Here is a 19826-nt window from a genome sequence, read left to right on the forward strand (position 1 = left end):
TTTCTACTTTTGATTAAAAACTGTGTATTATGTGTTGTGGAAGACAGGTTTTGTCCCTTAGGAGGGTAAGGGATATATAGTTCTACGAGATGTGGTAGAAAATGTCTGACTTTCATTATGTTTAAGCAGAGCAGTCACTCTTAAGCCATGCTCAAAACTGTACATATTTATCTTCCAGGTTTAAGAAAATTGGGTAGGTTCTTTCTCAATGTATTAGAAGATTTCTTATTGTCTGGGCCTTTTGTTAGCCCATCTCTAAGTACCTCTGATTTGAGATGTTTTGTGAAATCAGTCATTTTTTTAAATCTGTGAAATGATACTATGTCAAATACACCGTGATTTTGCTGTGACAGTTGAGCTTATCTTTTGATGGGAAAATTTTTATGTACATCAATAGCTGATGATATTTTATAAGAATGCATTTTAATCTGATAAAACATTTAATACAGCTTTTGAAATTTCAGGGTGTACTGATGGTTGGACCCCCAGGCACTGGTAAGACTATGCTAGCTAAAGCTGTTGCCACTGAATGTGGCACAACATTCTTCAACGTTTCCTCTTCTACACTGACATCTAAATATAGAGGTGAATCTGAGAAGTTAGTCCGTCTGTTGTTTGAAATGGTAAGTGAGGATATATGCAGATTTCAAAGTACTGTTTGTGTAGGCAGATGATACCCCTTTTACATCCATTCACTTAGGGATCTGTTTTTAAAAGGGCAAATGGAGTTGTAGTTGAACAGTTCATCCTGACACATGAGTAAGGTATGGGATGGTGGATTTTGTGGAGTAGTTGATGTGTCTTCAGTGTTTCTTCCTCTCTGAGGTAAGGGAAGGCCCTTTGGCATCCTATCCAGTGAGGGTGGAAGACACTTTGGAAATGTGTGTGGTGTGATATTTCTGGATTTCTAATGAGCTGGTTGAGCAGAGTATATTTTAGTATATGTTTTAAAAATTAGAAATCAATCTATCATTAAAGTTTGTTCTTTTTTCATAAGGTACTTGCAGTAGCTATTTAAGAATATATATTGGAAGATAGAGATGGATGATTTATCTTTAAAAAGATTTATATTATGGAAATTTCCAAACAAAAAAGTAGAAATAATAGTACTATGAATCCCCATGTATCTGTCACCCACCTTCACCAACCATCTTTTATTTTTAGAAATTTCCATTTTCTGATGTAAATGATTTAATCTCTGTCAGTAGCCAAATGGTGGCAAGTGAGAAATTTCTGCTCTTTTTTTAACCATTGTTTTAGGAGGAGGAAATGGCATTAAAAAATTCAGATTGTTTTATGAGCTCATTGAATGGTTTCTTTAAAATGTTTTTTACAAAGGCTAGATTTTATGCGCCCACCACCATCTTCATCGATGAGATAGATTCTATCTGTAGTCGAAGAGGAACCTCTGATGAACATGAGGCAAGTCGCAGAGTCAAGTCTGAACTACTCATTCAGATGGATGGTAATTGATATTTAATTACTGTCCCCAAACTGTTGTATTTCCTTTTTGAATTTTGGGTAGATTCATATTGTGGAAATTCTCAGTGAATGGACTCGAAGGCAGCCTGAATTTATTTGTAATCATTTGTTCATCCACCCACTTGTTCAGTTTGTTCATGCACTCAGATAGCATTTACCGCATACGTGTTATGAATCACATGCCATTTCAGGTTCTGAGGTTACAAAGAAAAGGAATGTCATGGCTGGTAAGGACTTTACTAGGACTGCAGAGCTTCCAGAGATGTGGTCCGGGGCCCCAGGGATCTTTCAGGCCCTCTTAAAAGGTCTGCGAAGGCTAAACCATTTTCATGATAATATCAAGACATTATTTGCCCTTTTTCGCTCTCATTCTCTCACAAGAATACAGTGGAGTGTTTCAGAGGCTGCAAGACATTTGGGATGTCATCATAGATGGAAAGCAGCAGCAGATAAGAGAACCCAGCTGTTCTCTGTTGAGTCACACATTAAAGAGATTTACAAAAATGTAGGAAAATGCCACTCTTCTTACTAAATTTTTTTTGGTTTTGAAAATCAGTTATTTTTCATAAAATGTTATTTATATTAACAAATACTAGAATTATTGTTACTTTAAAATGAATTAATATTTTAAAAAATTCTCAGTTTTAATTTCTAATGGTAAATATTGATAGATGTATTCCACACACACAAAAGCTCTTTGGAGCTCAGTAATTTTTTAAGAGTATAGACAACATATCATGAAACCAAAAAGTAGAACCACTGATCTAGTTGGGAAGCAGGCAACTTAACAATACATTTTAAATTGTGTGGTAGAACTAAACTCTGGGTGTGGTGAAGACACAGTAGGAGAGGTACCACCCAGACTGAGGGAGTCATGGAAGGGAACAGCCAAGTTGGGCTTTGAAGCTTTGGTAGAAGTTATCCAAAGAAGTGGCAATGAAGGAAGAGAGTGATGGGCCAGAGCTGCCTTCAGAGGTTTATTATTCTGGTAGTTGCGTGGCAAATGTGAAATGTGTTAAAACAAAATACCCAGAATGTGTTGTTTCAAAACAGCTATGGTTCTAGAGCAACCGTGGATACTTACTGAATCCTTACAGTGTGTGTTATGTAGTGCCAGGCACCGTAAGGATGCATAAAGCAGTGTAGTATATGAGTCCCTGCCCTCCCTGAGTTTATCATTTTAATTCCTGCTGAAGTATATTTTGGGGGAGGGATCTAGAGGAGAAATACATTAGATGTTTTAAAAATATCACTGAATATAAATTTAGTCAGCTGAATTTCATCAAGGGGTGTTTGTGACTACTGTTGGGGATTATTAGTTGCATAGCTTGATTCTTTGTGATAATGATTGAAACAGGAGTTTGGTAATAATTTATTAAGAAAATACCATATTGAACTGGGTTGCTTTAAATTCACTACTTTGTTATGCCAGGCCACAACTAGAAACTCTTAGTAATAAAGTTTGTGAGTTTTGTTTTGCTTGTTTGTTTGTTTTTACTGCACATTTTCCAAAGTTTCCATTGTGTAACCTGAAACTTTTTATTCTAAAACTTTAATTCTGAAAAAGTAGACTCAAGGTATATATGTTTGGTTTGGTATAAAAAGAAATGATATTTTCAGTAGTGATGATTATTAGGTTCATTCTCAGATTTTTTGTTTTTTCCAAGTCACTTAGAAGTTTGAAGGATAAAATTATTGCAGTATATCCTGCCATATTATGATTGCTTGCTAGTACATTAGCAAATGTGAACCTTCTTCTGTTCTTCCTTCTTGAGAAAATAAATTAGACTAACAACTAAAATAAAAATTTTCTGAGGGACTTCATGATTTAAAAAAGGAGTAAAACAGCGTAATCTCCCACGCCTTTTCAGAGCAATTATACACTCATTTTCTTATTAAAAAAATGGTTTTTCTTACTGGATTAGAATCCTGTAATAGATTATATGAATTCTATTGCCTCCTTGTTTTATAGTTACCTGTTGGTGTGTCTGGTTCTGCCACCATACAGAGGTCAGAAGGACTGCATTATTTCCGTCATTGAGCCTATGACAAAACCTCTGGCTGATGCTTAGAGACGTTAGTTGAATGAGAGAATAAAGGACTTTAAGGAAAATGCCTTCTTTTCCCCTAATTGTGTATAGGAGTTGGAGGAGCTTTAGAGAATGATGATCCTTCCAAGATGGTTATGGTATTGGCTGCTACTAATTTCCCATGGGACATTGATGAAGCTTTGAGAAGGAGATTAGAAAAAAGGATATATATACCTCTCCCAACAGGTATGATGCCTTCCTTTTACTATATTTTTCTTTTTTTTTCTTCCTGTTACGTTTTTCTATTTCTTTAAGTCTTTAGTCGTTTGGCATTCTGCTTAAAGTTTATAACCTCACAAAACCAATTTGTAATAGATGGAAAGAAAGGCCACAGTAGTACTCCGTTGAAGTTCCTTACATTTCAGAGCAGTTCTTATATTCAGAGCAGTATTTTTTTTTTTTTTAAGATTTTATTTATTTATTTGACAGAGAGAGACACGGCGAGAGAGGGAACACAAGTAGGGGAGAGAGAGAGAAGCAAACTTCCTGATGAAGGGAGCCCGATGTGGGGCTTGATCCCATGACCCTGGGATCATGACCTCAGCCGAAGGCAGATGCTTAATGACTGAGCCACCCAGGTGCCCTGAGAGCAGTATTCATGTTAATAAATTTGATAGGATATCTAAAGCTTTACTTTTAAATTTAAAGTCCTCATTAAATCTTAAGTGATTGAAAATAAAGTTCTCTTGGGATTTTCTTAAAAATATGCTGCTTTGAAAAATATAACTTCATCCTATTGATGACTTGAAATTTTCAGAAGTGAATTTTTTTCTTTTTATACTGAGATAAAATTTACATGGAATGAAATGTATAAATCTTTAAGTGTGTAATTCGTGAGTTTTGTCAAATGAATATTCCTGTTTAATCAATACCCTACTCAAGATGTAGGATATTTCTGTCACCCCATGAAGTTTCTATGTGCCCTCTACCAATTAATTCAAACCCTAAATAGGTATTAACCTTTTCTGATTTTTATCACCATAGATTAGTTTTACTTATTATTAAACTTCATATAAATGGAATCATAACATGTGTACTCTTGTGTGTCTGTTACTGTCACTCAACATAATGTTTTGAGATTCATCCATGTGGTTACATGTATTGGTATTTTATTCTTGAAATGATTATACCACAATTTATTCCTTTTTGATGGACATTGGAGTTATTTCTAGTTTGGGGCTATTATGAATGAAGCTATAAATATTCTTGTACAGATCTTTTTATGGATGAATGTTTTTGCTTCTTTTCAGTAATATAGCAGAATAAAATAGGTGGGTCCTAGGGTAGATATGTATATATTTAACTTTATAATACTCAAACTGTTTTCCTAAGTGGTTGTACCATTTTACACTTACACCATCAATGAATGAAAAGTCCAGTATTTTCATATCCTTGCCAACATTTGGTATGGTCAGTATTTTAATCTTAGTCATCCTACTAAATTGTATCTCTCTAATGACTAATTATGTGGAGTGCCTTTTTTGTGTACCTCTTGGTCATTGGTATATCTTTTGTGCAGTGTCTTTTCAAGTCCTTTGCTCAGTTTTTAATTAGTTTATTGTTGTTTTATTAATGCTATGTAGTTCTTCATCAGATATGCATTGTGAATATTTTCCTCCAGTTTGGTTTGCCTTTCAATTTTCTTTATGGTGTCTATTGATAAGAAGTTTTAATTTTGATGATGTTCTCTTGTCAAGTTTTTCTCTTACGGATAGCACTTTTTTTGTCATAGGAGATCTTTGCTTACCCCGAAGAGCAAAGGTTTTCTCCTATTTTTCTTTTAGAAACTTTAGTTAAATCTATGATCCATCTTGAAGTATTTTTTGTATATAGTGTCAGAGATTGAATTTCACTTTTTTTTTATATATATGTCGAGTTGTTTTAGCACTACTTGTTAAAAGGAGTTTTCTTTTTCCATTGAGTTATTTTGACACCTTTGTTGAAAATTGTTTTGCTACGTATGTGTGGGTTCTAGTTCTCAGTTCTTTGTTCTGTTCCATTGATTTAAAAATAAGTATAGGGCTATCTAGTTAGGTTATCTATTTTTTCTTTTTTTTTTAAAGATTTATTTATTTATTTTAGAGAGAGAGCAGGGGGTGGGAAGGGCAGAGGGAGAGAGAAACTCCAAGGAGACTCCCTGCTGAGTGCAGAGCCTGATGTGCGGCTCAATTTCACGACCCTGAGATCAGGACCTGAGCCAAAACCAAGAGTCGGATACTTAACCAACTGCACCAGCCAGGTGCCCCTCTATTTTTTCTTGAGTAAGCTTTGGTAGCTTGTCTTTCAAAGAATTTGTCCATTTCTTCTAAATTGTCAAATTGGGATTTGACCTAATACAAACATACAAGCTGACTAAAGGGTTTATGTGAGGCTCTTGATTTCATGTCTGGTTCTGGAGCCTGAAGTCAATAGTGAGGGCAGTCGGGAAGAGAAGATGAAGTGGTGGAAACAAGGACAAAGTATAACCTGTGTGGATGAACTGGAACCTCAGGAGGATAGACTGGAACCCATGTTGGGCTCTCATTGCTTCTGAGACTTCCAACTTTGATGATTGGGGTGTCCTATTGTAACAGTACTAAATATATACCTGGCTAAGGAGTCAAAAAAGCTGAAGGAGGAAATCTGGCAGGAGCTGCTCCATACTAGTAGGGTGAGTCAGAAGATAAGTGACAGTATGCTTGAACTGCAAATGCACTTCACGCCCTGAACCAACTTTCTTTCAGATTTCACCCATAATGACTCATGTGGTCCACACTGAACCAGAGCTATGCAATGTAAATCCTGGGAAATGAAATTACAGCTTTGCTTAAGTTAACATAATACAAATCTACACACCTTACTTTCTTCTTGTCTGTAGAATCTACAGTAATGGCTCAGTTTTCATTCCTAAAATTGGTCATTTGTGTTTTATCTCCATTGTTCTTGATCATCTTGCTAGAGATTTATCAATATTATTAATCTTTTCAAAAACCTAATTTTTTGCTTTGTAATTTTTCTGTTGCCTATTTCAGTGACTTTTTTCCTCTTATTTTTATTATTTCTCCATTATACTTTGAGTTTAATCTTCTTTTTCTGAAGTAAGAAACTTATACTATTGGTTTTAAACCTTTTTTTAAATATAAATATTTAAAGCTGTAAATTTCTCTTTATGCACTGCTTTGGCTTTATCCCACCAATTTTGCTATAGCATATTTTCTTTGCTATTCATTTCTAATTTTCCTTTTTTTTATTTCTAACTTAATTCCACTGTAGTCAGGGACTACTCTGTAGAATGTCAATTTTTAAATTTTATTGAATTTATGGTTCAGCATATTCTTTCTTGGTGAATGTTTATTCTGTACTTGTTGATGATAATATTCTATAATTGTTGGTCATATCAAGTTAGTGTGATAATATTGTTCAAGTCTTATAGATCCTTACTGATTTTTTTACTCTGGTTTTTCTACCAATTACTTAGAATGGGTTGTTAAACTCTTCAGATATTATTGTGAATTTGTTTATTGTTTGCTTTAATTCCGTCAATTTTTGCTTTATGCATTTTGAAGTTCTATCATTAGGTACATAAACAGTTATAATTGGTATATCTTCTTTGTTCTTCTACCATTATGAAATGTCTCTACTTAGACCCTTTGACTTGATGTGTACTTTGATAATAATACAGCCTCATGATCTTTCTTTTGCTTATTGTTTGCATGATATATCTGCTTTCTTCCTTTAGTTTTCACCCTGTTCTTATATTTGCAATGCAGTTCTTGTAGACAACATATAGTTGGGTCTGGCTATTTAGCCACTTTATTTCTGGTTTTTAATTGGAGTATTTAGTCCATTTAAATATAATTAATCATTGATATGGCTGTGTTTAAGTATGCCATCTTGCGATTTTCCCTTTTGTTTCTCTGTACCTCTTTTCCTAATTGCTTTTGATAATTGACTATTTTTTAGTATCCACTTTCATTCCTTTATTGGATTTTTACCTATACCTGTTTTTTTTAGCAGTTAATCTAGGGATTACAATATACACCTGTAACTTTTCACAGTTGACTTTGAGCTAATATTGTACCATTTCATGTAAAATATAAGAACTGTTTGCCTCCCCCGCCCCCAGCCTTTGTGCTATTTTGTCATGTATTTTATACCTACATTCATTATAGATCCCACAGTATAATGAAATTTAATAGTTAGTTTAAACTTCAATTAAGAGGAGCACAAAAAATAGTGTTTTCTATTTGCCTACATACTTAACACCCCCACTGCTCTGCTTTTCTATTTTAAGGTCCACATTTCCATCTGGGTTCATCTCCCATTTTCTAGAAAACTTCCTTTAATATTTCTTCTAGTTAAGGTCTGTCAGCATCCAGTTCAGTTTTTGTTACCAGACATGTCTTTCGTTCACCCTTATTTCTGAAGGATATTTTTAATTGATAAATAATTCTGGGTTGGAAAAAGTTTTTTGTTTTGTTTTTTCTTTCATTACTTATAAAGATAGTCATTTTGTCATCTTCTGGCCTCCACTGGTTTCTGATGTGAGGTCCGCTGTCATTCACACCATTGTATGTAATGTATATTTTCTCTTCTGGCTATTGTTTTTTTAAACCAACTTTATTGAATAATGATTTATCTATAATAAACTTTATCCACTTAAAATTTGATGATTTTGACAATTGTATACAGCCCTGAAACCATACCACAGTCAGGATGTAGAACATATCTTTCATTCTGAGATGATTTCTTGTGTCCCTTTGCAGCCCATTCTCCTCTCTCCCCAACACCTTCTACCTCGGGCAACCATTGATCTGATCTTTGCCGCCATAGATTATTTTGAATTTCACAGGTAGGATCATACAGTATGAATTGTTTTGGGACTGTCTTCTTTCATTCAGCATAATTATTTTGAGATTTATTAATGTTACTATTTTTTTTTACTGGTGGGTACGATTTCATTATATGGCCATATTACAGATTATTTATCCATTCTCTTATTGATGGATATTTAGGTGGTTTCTGTTTTGGAACTGTTGTAAATAAAGCTGCTGTCAACATTCATGTTCAATTCTTTGTGTGAACATATGTTTTCAATTCTCTTGGATAAATACCTAGGAGTGAAATAACTGGGTCATGTGATAGTATATGTTTATAGAAAGCAGGTTGGAATTTTCTTGAGTGGTTGTCCTCTATGGTTTTTTTTTTTTAGGCAGGGAGGGGCAGAGGGAGAAGGAGACAGAATCATAAACAGCTATTGGGGGAAAGACATGCTTTGTGGTACAAAGGTAGGAATTTAGCTTTCTTTGAAAGAGTGGAGAAGAAAATAGATTTGGCTGACTGAAAGGCTTTTTTCTAAACTTCTTTTCCCTTATGAAAACGTTATATCCATTATAGGTAATCATTTTTGGGTGCTTCTCTTTGCTCATTATTAGTCTGAAGGTGTGTACCTTGTGACCGTAGAACTTGAGAAATTGCTTTCTCCTGAAGTGTATCCAAACAGGTAATCATAATTAGAACTCCACTCTTTCTCTATTAGTTCAGTAGGTGTTTATCTAGCTCTTTGTTGTTAGACATTTATTATTATTGCAGAACTCAGATCTCATGACCCTGAGATCATGACCTAAACTGAAATCAAGAGTTGGATGCTTAACTGACTGAGCCACCCAGGCTCCCCTCTTAACGGTTGTTACGATATTCTGTTTATCTTTTTGCTTTCAGCAATTTTACTATGATGTACTCTGTGGAGTTTTCCTTTTATTTATCCTGCATATATGTTGGGCTTTGGTATTGTTGCACAGGTCACTGGGACTCCATTACATTTTTTTTTCAGTCTTTTTTTTTAATTCTTCAGGTTGGATAATTTCTGTTCATTTATCTTCATGTTCATTGACACTTTCTTCTGCCATTGCTAATCTTTTTTTTTTTTAAAGATTTTATTTATTTATTTGAGAGAGAGAATGAAAGAGAGAGAGAGCACAAGAGGGGGGAGGGTCAGAGGGAGAAGCAGACTCCCTGCTGAGCAGGGAGCCCGATGCGGGACTCGATCCTGGGACTTCAGGATCATGACCTGAGCCGAAGGCAGTCGCTTAACCAACTGAGCCACCCAGGCGCCCCGCCCCCATTGCTAATCTTTTAATCTCATCCAGTGAATTTTTCATTTCAAATGTATTTTTCAAATCTAGCATTTCCATTTGGTTATTTATTATAGTTTCCATTGCTTTGCTGGGATTCCCCAGATCTTAATCCATTTAGTCTATCCTTTTTCCTGTAATTCTTTGAGATTTTTCCCTTCAAAAGGTGGAGCTTAGTTCCCCTCCCCCTGACAATGTACTGGACTTAGTGATTTGTTTCTAAGGAATAGAATATGGGAGAATGATGCTATAAGTGACTTCTGAGGCTAAATCATAAAAAGGATAGTTTCTGCCTAGCTCTCCCTCTCTCAGATTATATGCTTTTGGGGAAGCCAGCTGCCACACCACGAGGACAAATAGCCTAGGGAGAAGCCCGCATGGGAAGAAACTAAAGTCTCCCACCAACAGCCAGAACTAGCTTACCTGTTATGTGAGTTGGTCTTTGGATGACTATAGGCCTGGCCTGTACATTGACTAAGATTTCATGACAGACCCTGCATTAGTCAGGGTTCTCCAGAGAAACAGAACCAATAGAACATGTATATAGGGACAAATTTATTTTAATAAATTAACTCATGGAATTACAGAGACTGGGAAGTCTAAAATCTGCAGGGTAGGCTGGCAGGCTGGAGACCCAGGGAGGAGTTGATGTCACAATGCAAGTCTGAGGGCCCTCTTTGGGCAGAATTCCCTCTTGCTCTGGGCAGGTTTGGCTTTCGTTCTGCTTCGGCCTCCAGCTGATTTGGATGAGGCCTTCCACATTATGGAGAGCTGTCTGCTTTACTGAGTCCACCAATTTAAATATTAATCTCATACAAAAACATCCTCATAGAAACATCTAGAATAATGTTTGACCAAATATCTGGCCAAGTTCACAAAATTAGCTATCGTAGACAAAAAAAAAAAGACTAAAAGAAAAAGTGAGAGCTTTTTAGCTAAGTTTCTCCCAAATTCCTGATGCACAGTAACTGTGAAGATAATAAATTGTTATTTTAAGCCAGTAAACTTTAGTATAATTTTTTATTCAGAAATAGATAATTGATATACTACTTTATAGTTTTTGTCAGCCCATTCTTACATCTGGAACATCAGTTTCTAGAATTGGCTACTTTTTAATTTTCTTAATTGTGGGTCACATTTTTCTGTTTCTTCACATGTCCAGTAATTTCTATTATATGCTCTACATTATAGGGTGTCTGGATTATGTTTTCCTTTGAAGGGCATTGAATTTTGTTCTGGCAGGCACTCATATTCTTGGCAGAACTTAAGAAAATACTACAGTTATTTGCTGTCTGTTGGCTAATGCATGAAAACAGTTGCCTCTTATCTCTTGTTTTATATTTGTTTACCATAGAAAGACAAGTCTGGTACCAGTTTTTTCATGATGGCCAGAAGTGGAAGCCTCACCTGTGGCTTTTTTTTTTTTTTTAAGATTTTATTTATTTATTTGACAGAGCACAAGCAGGGAGAGTGGCAGAGGGAGAAGGAGAGCAGATGCTCAACTGACTGAGCCACCCAGGCACCTGAAACTTAATTTTTTATAACATATTCCTTACTCACTTTCTTGACTAGATCTCAAGACTCTATTATGTAATTAATTGGTAGATTTCTAGCTCATAGTTTCTGACTTATATTGTCTTTCCATTAATACTAACAATCTCGTTACTTGAAAAATGTTCTTTTTCTTAAAACAGTGCTTAAATTACTTGTTGAACTTAAAATAATAATAAACTTACTTAAAGCAGTAATGAAAGTGATTCAATTTAGAAGCTGTAAGCCACCCTGGAATATTCCACCTCCCAGAAGCAGCTCCTCAGTTCCTGGCTTGCTCTCATATTAGCCACATGAAGGTTTGAAATTTGAGTGGTTTGTTATCACTTCTGATTTAATGTTTCTTTCCTTTCTCTTTTTTCCCTCTTTTCTCCTCCTTGTTTTCTAAGCCAAATATCTGTGTGCTATCTAGTGTATTTTTATGAAATGGGTTTTAATTTTACTACTGTGTACAATGATTATAAATACGAAATTAATACTAATGGGGGAAAAAAGAAGTTTTACTACTTGAACTGACATCATTTAAACTTTGGTACTTTGAACTTTAATTCACCGTAATAGGGAGGAAAAAATGCAACTGGAAAAATAGTCGATGATAGCAATTTTATAAACTGCTGAGGAGAGCTTAGCTATTGGGGGAAAGACATGCTTTGTGTGGTACAAAGGTAGGAATTTAGCTTTCTTTGAAAGAGTGGAGAAGAAAATAGATTTGGCTGACTGAAAGGCTTTCTTCTAAACTTCTTTTCCCTTATGAAAATGTTATGTCCATTATAGGTAATCACTTTTGGGTGCTTCTCTTTGCTCATTATTAGTCTGAAGGTGTGTACCTTGTGACTGTAGAACTTGAGAAATTGCTTTCTCCTGAAGTGTATCCAAACAGGTAATCATAATTAGAACTCCACTCTTTCTCTATTAGTTCAGTAGGTGTTTATCTAGCTCTTTGCTGTTAGACATTTATTAGGTACTGTGGGAATAAAAACAATGTACAAGCCTTGTCCTTAGAGAACTCACGATGCAGTTAGTTGGAAGGTAGCCATACACTTAACCTAACTGTAGGGAAAACAGTGTAACATGATATTAGTGTTTTCCATGGTACTTTTTCTTTTCAAGTTTTTTTATTTAAAATTCCAGTTAGTTTATTCCAGTCCAGTGTAAATTCCAGTACAGTGTAATATTAGTTTCAGGTGTATAACATAGTGATTCAACACTTACATACAACACCTGGTGCTCATCACGACAAATGCACTCCTTAATCCCTGTCACCTATTTAATCCCCACCCCCACCTCCGCCTCCGCTCTGGTCCATGGTACCTTGGAGTGGAGAATGAGGAATAATAAATTCTGGTCAAAGTGCTTTGGGGAGACTTCATGGAGGAAATTACGTTTTCACTAATTTTCATAGAGAAAAACAAAGGTGTGGTTGCTTGAAAATGAATAGACAGGTAGCTCTTGTAGCTGGAGCATCTGGTAGGATAGAAGGGTCTGGGATAGACAAAACAATAACATGTGGAAAGACGAGAGACCTGAAAGAAAGATTTATAAATCTAGGGTAAAATTAGTGGAAAGAAAGATTATGTGAAAGTAAAAAATAGTTGAAGGACTAAAATTTTATGAAAAAAGCAACCCACAAAAATAAATTTTTAGTTGGAAAAGGAAAGATGTATAAAAATGAGAGTAGATAAAACTAAAGGCACCCCCGAGGCCTCAGCTGGAGCTTGTCTTTCTGGAGCACTTCCTTTTTACCCTGTGGCCATTCCCTGTGGCCTGGGCTGCTTCAGGCATAGTGGGTTTTAAGATAGTCAGATTTCATACATAGGTAACTCAGGGCTCCAGATGTTCCACTGGAAAAAGGTAGTAGGGGCATCGCTTTTTATAACCTAGCCTTAGAGGTCATATAGTGTCACTTCTGCTGTACCCTGGGTTGAAGCATTTACAGCCCCATTCGTTTTCAAGTTAGACTACCTCTGGGTGGGAGAGTGGCAAGACCACATTGTAGGAGCATGTGTGGGATGAGACTATTGCGGCCATCCTGGTGAATACAATCTGCCATAGTTCACAAAAGGCAAAACAACAGGCAGAGCTACAGCTCGGCCTTACACTAAGTCTCTTCTTCCTTTGTGCATCTAAATTATAGCAGCAAGCGCCTGGTCAGCTTAATCAACTCCTTTTTCAGCCCCTTTCATTTAACTGTATTTTGCTTTTAGAATAACCTCCCTAAATCACTGAAATGTCATAGAGTCTCTTAGACTCTGAGTCTAACTTCCTATCACATCAGGGTCAGAGTGCTTTTTGGTTCATACCTTATCTGTCTTAATTGTGTCTATTTCCATTTCTTAGTCCTCCTTTGTACTTTCCTACTTACCTTTCCCCCCCTCCCACAACTCTGGTATGCTCATGCTTCTTCTTACTTCTATGTCATTATTTATGGTACTCCCATTTCCCAGATTGTTCTCTCTCTTTGCCTCTATTTAAATTTTATTGGGGCCCCTGGCTGGCTTAGTTTGTGTAGCATGTGACTCTTGATTGTGGGGTTGTGAGTTTGAGCCCCATGTTGGGCATGGAGCTTACTTAAGAAGAAATTTCAAGAACAAAAAATCCAGTGGGGTGCCTGCCTGGCTCAGTCAGAAGAGGATATGACTCTTGATCTTGGGGTTGTGAGTTTGAGCCCCACGTTGGGTGTAGAGATTACTTAAATAAATAAAACTTTTAAGAAAAGTTTATTGATTTTTTTCAAAGTTGACATTAAAGCATACTAATTCTATGAAGGTTTTTTTGGCCTGGCCTATCTCCCTTGTGTAGAATTTACTTCTCTGGGTTATCTGTGTCTCAGATGGTCCTTAATAGAAGGGATCTGGGTTTTCTATGTCTCTCTCTAATCTCGTTTGTTGACTAGCCAATGGTGGTGGTGGTGCGGGGGAAACAATGAACATTTTTTGAGTGCTGACTGTGGGCCAGGCTTTACATGTATTAACTTATTTAACCCTCACAACAGTCTTCTGCAGTAGATTCTGTTCTTATCTTTATTTGACATGTGAGGAAACTGAGGCACTGAGGGGTTAAGTATCCCACCCAGTGAGGCAGAGCAGGGCTGTGAGCCCAGACAGTCTGGCCCCAGAGCACATACTTGCTGTCTTCTGCACTGGACTGCCAAGTTTGCTTAAGAAGAATTGTTAGTATAAGAAGTGTATGATCCTTTTAACGATGTTTATTTAAATTTAGAATGTGTACTGACTTGGTTATGTGGCATTCGCAGTTCTTTATTATTAACATAATAATTTCTGGTTAAATCCTTCTACAATATCATTCAGTTTTATACAATTGATAAATCCTACTTGGAATCTTCTAACAAATCACTGATACAACCAGAATTAAAAGTTATTTTCCCCAAATTATAGTTACTAGGGAAAAAGATGCTTCCTACTATGCAGGCCTTACCTTTGAGCAGGCTTATGCCCCAAAGTTCATTTAAGGTGACTGACTGGAACTTTGTTTCTGTGGGATAATACATTATATTAAACTTGGTGTTTTGAGTTCTTAGGGCAGCCTGCAGTAACACATTTTGATTTATAAATATAGTGATACTCTAACTTTAGGACTAAGAGAGCAAAGTGATATTTGTCCACTAACATTGACCTGCTATGCGTGGAGCACTATGAAATCACACTTAGGTTAAAGTCGGAGTTCTTACTGAGGCATCAGGAGCACAACCACTTTCTGTAGCAGCAAACCTAGGGGTTTCCTGCCCTTCCCTCTTTTTTCCCACTCCCCTCTTGCTGACCATCTGAGTGCAGGACTTCTTTGCCTCTATACCATAGTGAACTGTAAGGTGGGCCTATTGGCTGGGGATAATGCCTGCTTACTTCTCTTTCACTGTGGCTACTCTTTGCATTGCTTTGCTTTGTCTTACTTTTTGTGTGTGATTGAGAAATATAACTCATTATAGAACTAAATTGTATTAAAATTTAGTTCAGTCCATCCAATAATTGGCAAACAACCATGTAACTACTTTCTAGGACAAGAAATGGAGCATTATCAGACCTCAGAAGCTCCCGGTATATTCTTTCCCTAGCATACCTCCCCCTGGTGGTAATCACTGTTATTCCTTTTATGGAAATAATTTATTTTTATCTTAAAATTTTCTCACCTAATAATGTATCCCTAAACAAAGTTTTATATTTTTTTAAAACTTAAATTGAATCATACTAATTATGTTTATTTGTATTTTGCTTCTTTTGTTCAAGTACATTTTTAAGATTCATCCATATTATGGTATCTAGATGCTGTGCATTTTTGTTGCTGTATAGCATTCCATTGTATTAGTCAGCTAGGGCTGCCATTACAGAGTAGCACGGACTGGGTGGCTTAAACAACAGAAATTTATTTTCTCAGTCTAGAAGTCCAAGATCGAGCAAGGTGTTGTTTCATTCTGGGGCCTCTTTCCTTGGCTTATAGGTAGCCATTAGATAGCCATTTTCTTCCAGTGTCTTTATGTAGTCTTCCACCATGTATGTCCTAATCTCCTCTTCTTGTAAAGATACCAATCAGACTGGATTAGGGCCCACCCAGATGACTTCATTTTACTTTAATCACCTTTTTAAAGGCCCTATCTTCAAACAGTCACATTCTGAAGTATTGGAAGTTAGAGCTTCCAACTTCGGGGGTTGGGGTAGACATAATTCAGACTGTAACATCCATTATGTCATTATACAATAGTTATCCATCATATTATTTGGTGGACATTTTGATTGTTTCCAATTTTAGGCAATTATGAATAGTACTGCTATGAATATTTTTATACTTGCATAATGGTGAAAATGCCTAAGTTTCTTTAGGTCGAGATGGAGCATTCCATCCTTGCAGTGAATTGCTGGTCATGTTGCATAGCTGGAACAATAAATAAATCCAATCTGTTTTCCCAAGTGGTTGTTCCAAAGTGGTTGTTACACGTTATACTCCTACCAGCAAGATAGGAGAGTTCCCGTTACTTCACATTTTTCCAAAACCTTAGACTTTTTAAATTTATACCAGTCTCTTGGTGTGCAGTGCTATCTCATTGTGGTTTAATTTTTATTTCCTTCTTTATTAAATAATTTGACTATCTTTTCCTTTAGTAGCCATGTTACTATGTTATTTGATTATAGCAAAATCAAATGACTACTAAAGGAAAAGATACATAACAAATATCTGTTCAAGTCTTTTGCCCATTTTTCTATTAGGTGGTCTGACCTTTATATTTGTAGGAGTTCTTTATATATTCTGGATGTAAGTACTTTGTTACTTATATATGTTGTAAATATCTTCTCAAACTCTAACTTTTGTGTTTTCACTCTATTTACAGAGTCTTGGTGAATTAGAGTTCCTAATTTTAACGTGGTCAGTTTCTCAGTCTTTTCTTTTGTGGGCAACTTCTTGAATATATGTATCTACATATCTATATATATCTTGAGGATATTCACTCTGAAGTCATTAATATATTTCCTGTTTTATCTTCTAAAATGCTTGTAATTTTCCATCTTATATTTAGAGTAGTAATATATCTGGCACCGATTTTTATGTATGGTATGAGGCAGGATGCAATTTCTTTTTTTTTTACCCTGTAGATAGTAGTTGTTCTGGCATTTTCTCCCACTGCTTGAACCACATATGTCTTAAATCAGGTGTTCATACTATATGCTTTGATCTGCTTCTACACTCCCTGTTCTGTATCATTGATCTATTTGTTTATCTCTGCAAGAGTATTACACTGATTTGAATACTGTTGCTTTGTAATAAGTCTTAAATTCTAATAGAGCAGTTCCTCCCACCTCACTTTTGTTTTTCTAGTGTGTCTTGGTTGTCCTTGATTCTTTCCATTTCCATAAACATTTTAATATCTGCCTGTTCAGATCCACAGACAGACCTATTGGAATCTTTACTGGAATACTTTGACTTTATATGATCATTGGGGGAATTGTCAATGTCAGGAAAGATAAAACAAATTTTGGGGAACTGCTTTAGATTAAAGAAGACTAAAGAGATATGATAACTAAATGCAGTGTGTATTTTAAGAAAGTCATAAGGGCCTGGGGAAAATGGGGACATTTTAATCTGGATTGTGTATTGGATGATTCTAATATAACAATGTTAAATTTGCTGGTAATGTGATAATTGTATGGATACCTTTGTTCTTAGGAGGTACATGCTGAAGAATTTAAGGTGAAGTGTTGCAATGCCTGCAGTTATCTCTCAATTCAAAAAAGAGGAGGGGGGAGAGAGGAGATGGGAGTGATAATGGCAAAATATTGACAGTTGTTGGGTCTAGATGGAAGGTAAATGGGTGTTCACTGATTTTTTTTTTTTTTAACCTGTAGATTTAAAATTTTTCAAAATAAAAGTTGGGGAAGATTACATTTCATTTTACATATCAGGAAATAGTAGAAAGCCAGATGCAATCTACGTTTGCATTATCTTAGTATGCTGTATTAAATAGAAATTGGCCATTAAAACTGATAGTAAAACAGTAAGCATGATTGGTTATTTTATACAATTCTGTAATTCATTTGAGCTTACATAGTACAATACACATTTCAGTCATATTGGAACAGCAAATGTCTGTGGGCTGGCTCTCCAAGTAAAAAAACACATTAATATGTGTTCTGTGCTAAGGACTGATTTCCTGTATCCTAGGAAATCTTTTTCTATATCACACTAAAAGGTGAGCAAAATGATTCACAGGAGTTACACCCTATGCAATCTAGTTTTATAAAGCTAGGCTAAATGTTGTTTTTTACTAAAAGCATGTTTGGTACTTCAATATTAATGATTTTATTTTTCATAAAGGATCACAGACCCTTTGTTTTCACAGCAAGTAGCTTCGCAATCTATAAGGAAAACTCTGAGTTTTGTTTCAATTTTTAGTTACTGCAGCCAAGACACTTAGGATATTCATGAATTCTGAGTCATACAATGAGTTGGTAATACTAGGTGGACTCAAGTTACTGACTCCTCTTTCTTTTCCTGAATGTTAATATGTGATTTCTTATCAAAATGATTTGTAAAGTAAAACATCCAACAGTAACAAAAAAATCTTCTACAGCGAAAGGAAGAACTGATCTGCTGAAGATAAATCTTCGTGAGGTTGAACTGGATCCTGACATTCAATTGGAAGATATAGCAGAGAAGATTGAGGGCTATTCTGGTGCTGATATAACTAATGTTTGCAGGTATTTTTTTTAATGATCCGTGACCTTAGATATTAGGTATAGATTTGGCAGGAGGATTGGTCTTAAAGTTAGTATCATTATTAGCCCTTGATGTGAAAACAGCGACCCATTTCCTTGATTTCTTATTTGTCTTGTTTCTTTTCTATATAACCTCATGGGTCATTGTTAGATGAATAATTTTATAACAATATGGTCACCTTTTCTATTCCTTTGATTTTTTAAAAATTTAAATTCAATTAGCCAACATACAGTACATCCTTAGTTTCAGATATAGAGTTCAGTAATTCATCAGTTGGTATCCAGTGCTGATCATATCACATGCCCTCCTTAATGCCCATCACCAATTATCCCATCCTCCCACCCACCTCCCCTCTAGTAACCCTCAGTTTGTTTCCTAGAGTTAAGAGTCTCTCATGGTTTGTCTCCCTCTCTGATGACTACCCATTCAGTTTTCTCTCCCTTCCCCTATGATCCTTATTCAACATATGAGTGAAACCAAGTGATGGTTGTCTTTCTCTGATCCATCCTTTGATTTTAAAGAAATTGTACTTAATTTGGCAATAATGACTTTGACAAGCCAAGGTCAGTTTAGCCCTGAATTGGAGCCTAGTTGCATCAACATAAAATAATATTAGTTTTGGTTGGCATTATTTTACCACATGCAGATGAGCAAGCAAAGTTGCATCAGTTTAAGCTGGGAAATACATATTTCACATGTGTAAAATATATCATATATTTCCTTTTCAATTTAGTGATATCATATTTTGTAGACAATTCACATCACTCAATAAGGATTTTCTTTCTTACCTTCTTAACTATACTTAAATTGATAGCAGTAGCCTTTCTTTAAAACTGGAGTATCTGTTGTTTCTCACTTTTTGTACTAGTATTTTTCTTACGTGCATGTAAGTTTAGTGGCAGACAAGAAGCTCCCAATAGTTTCTAATATCACTGTGTAAAATATATAAAAATTTGAGGTTTTGGTTGGGTTGGCTTCCTAATAGCTTTTTTGTGAGCATTAATTGTCCAGTTCTTCCAAACCTTCATAATTATTTACAGCTGATCAGAATGGAACTGAAAATAGGATCTGGAGAAGCCAGATTTTATCCCTTAAGTTGCCCACCAATGCTCCGTGTGGGGGATTCCACATCCACTCTATGTAGATACATTCATGTTCCAGAGAAGGAGTTTCCTGGCTTTACCTCCTCTAATTAGGTCATAGACAAACTGGTTAAGATTTGAATTATCTTAACATTAGCCATGTGTTCATTTTCAAGTGTGCAATTCAGTATTTCAAAACTCTACTTCTGTTTCCTAACTTTCTTGGCTGCCTTTGAAGAGCAAGTGGGGAAAAGAAAGTTCAGTACTATCTGAGCCCAACCTTGACT

At 35.7% G+C, this 19826-nt stretch overlaps 1 protein-coding gene and 1 long non-coding RNA gene across 8 annotated transcripts in view; both read left to right on the forward strand.

Moving 5' to 3' along the window:
- The window catches only part of KATNAL1 (katanin catalytic subunit A1 like 1), a 77580-nt gene that overhangs the window by 52438 nt on the left and 5316 nt on the right, over positions 1–19826 (forward strand). For all 7 annotated transcript variants that reach the window (XM_035003605.1, XM_035003607.1, XM_035003606.1 and 4 more), the window contains 4 exons: positions 465–623; positions 1339–1465; positions 3624–3758; positions 18312–18438. In XM_035003605.1, coding sequence (XP_034859496.1) covers positions 465–623; positions 1339–1465; positions 3624–3758; positions 18312–18438 — 548 coding nt within the window. The remainder of the gene's footprint in view (positions 1–464; positions 624–1338; positions 1466–3623; positions 3759–18311; positions 18439–19826) is intronic.
- LOC118009543 lies at positions 7904–12289 on the forward strand. Its single transcript, XR_004678971.1, has 2 exons — positions 7904–8839; positions 11902–12289. It is a non-coding gene; the product is annotated as an uncharacterized LOC118009543 (long non-coding RNA).

The sequence above is a fragment of the Mirounga leonina genome, unplaced genomic scaffold (assembly GCF_011800145.1).
Source record: "Mirounga leonina isolate KUSES-001 unplaced genomic scaffold, KU_Mleo_1.0 Mir_127, whole genome shotgun sequence".
Taxonomy (NCBI): domain Eukaryota; kingdom Metazoa; phylum Chordata; class Mammalia; order Carnivora; family Phocidae; genus Mirounga; species Mirounga leonina.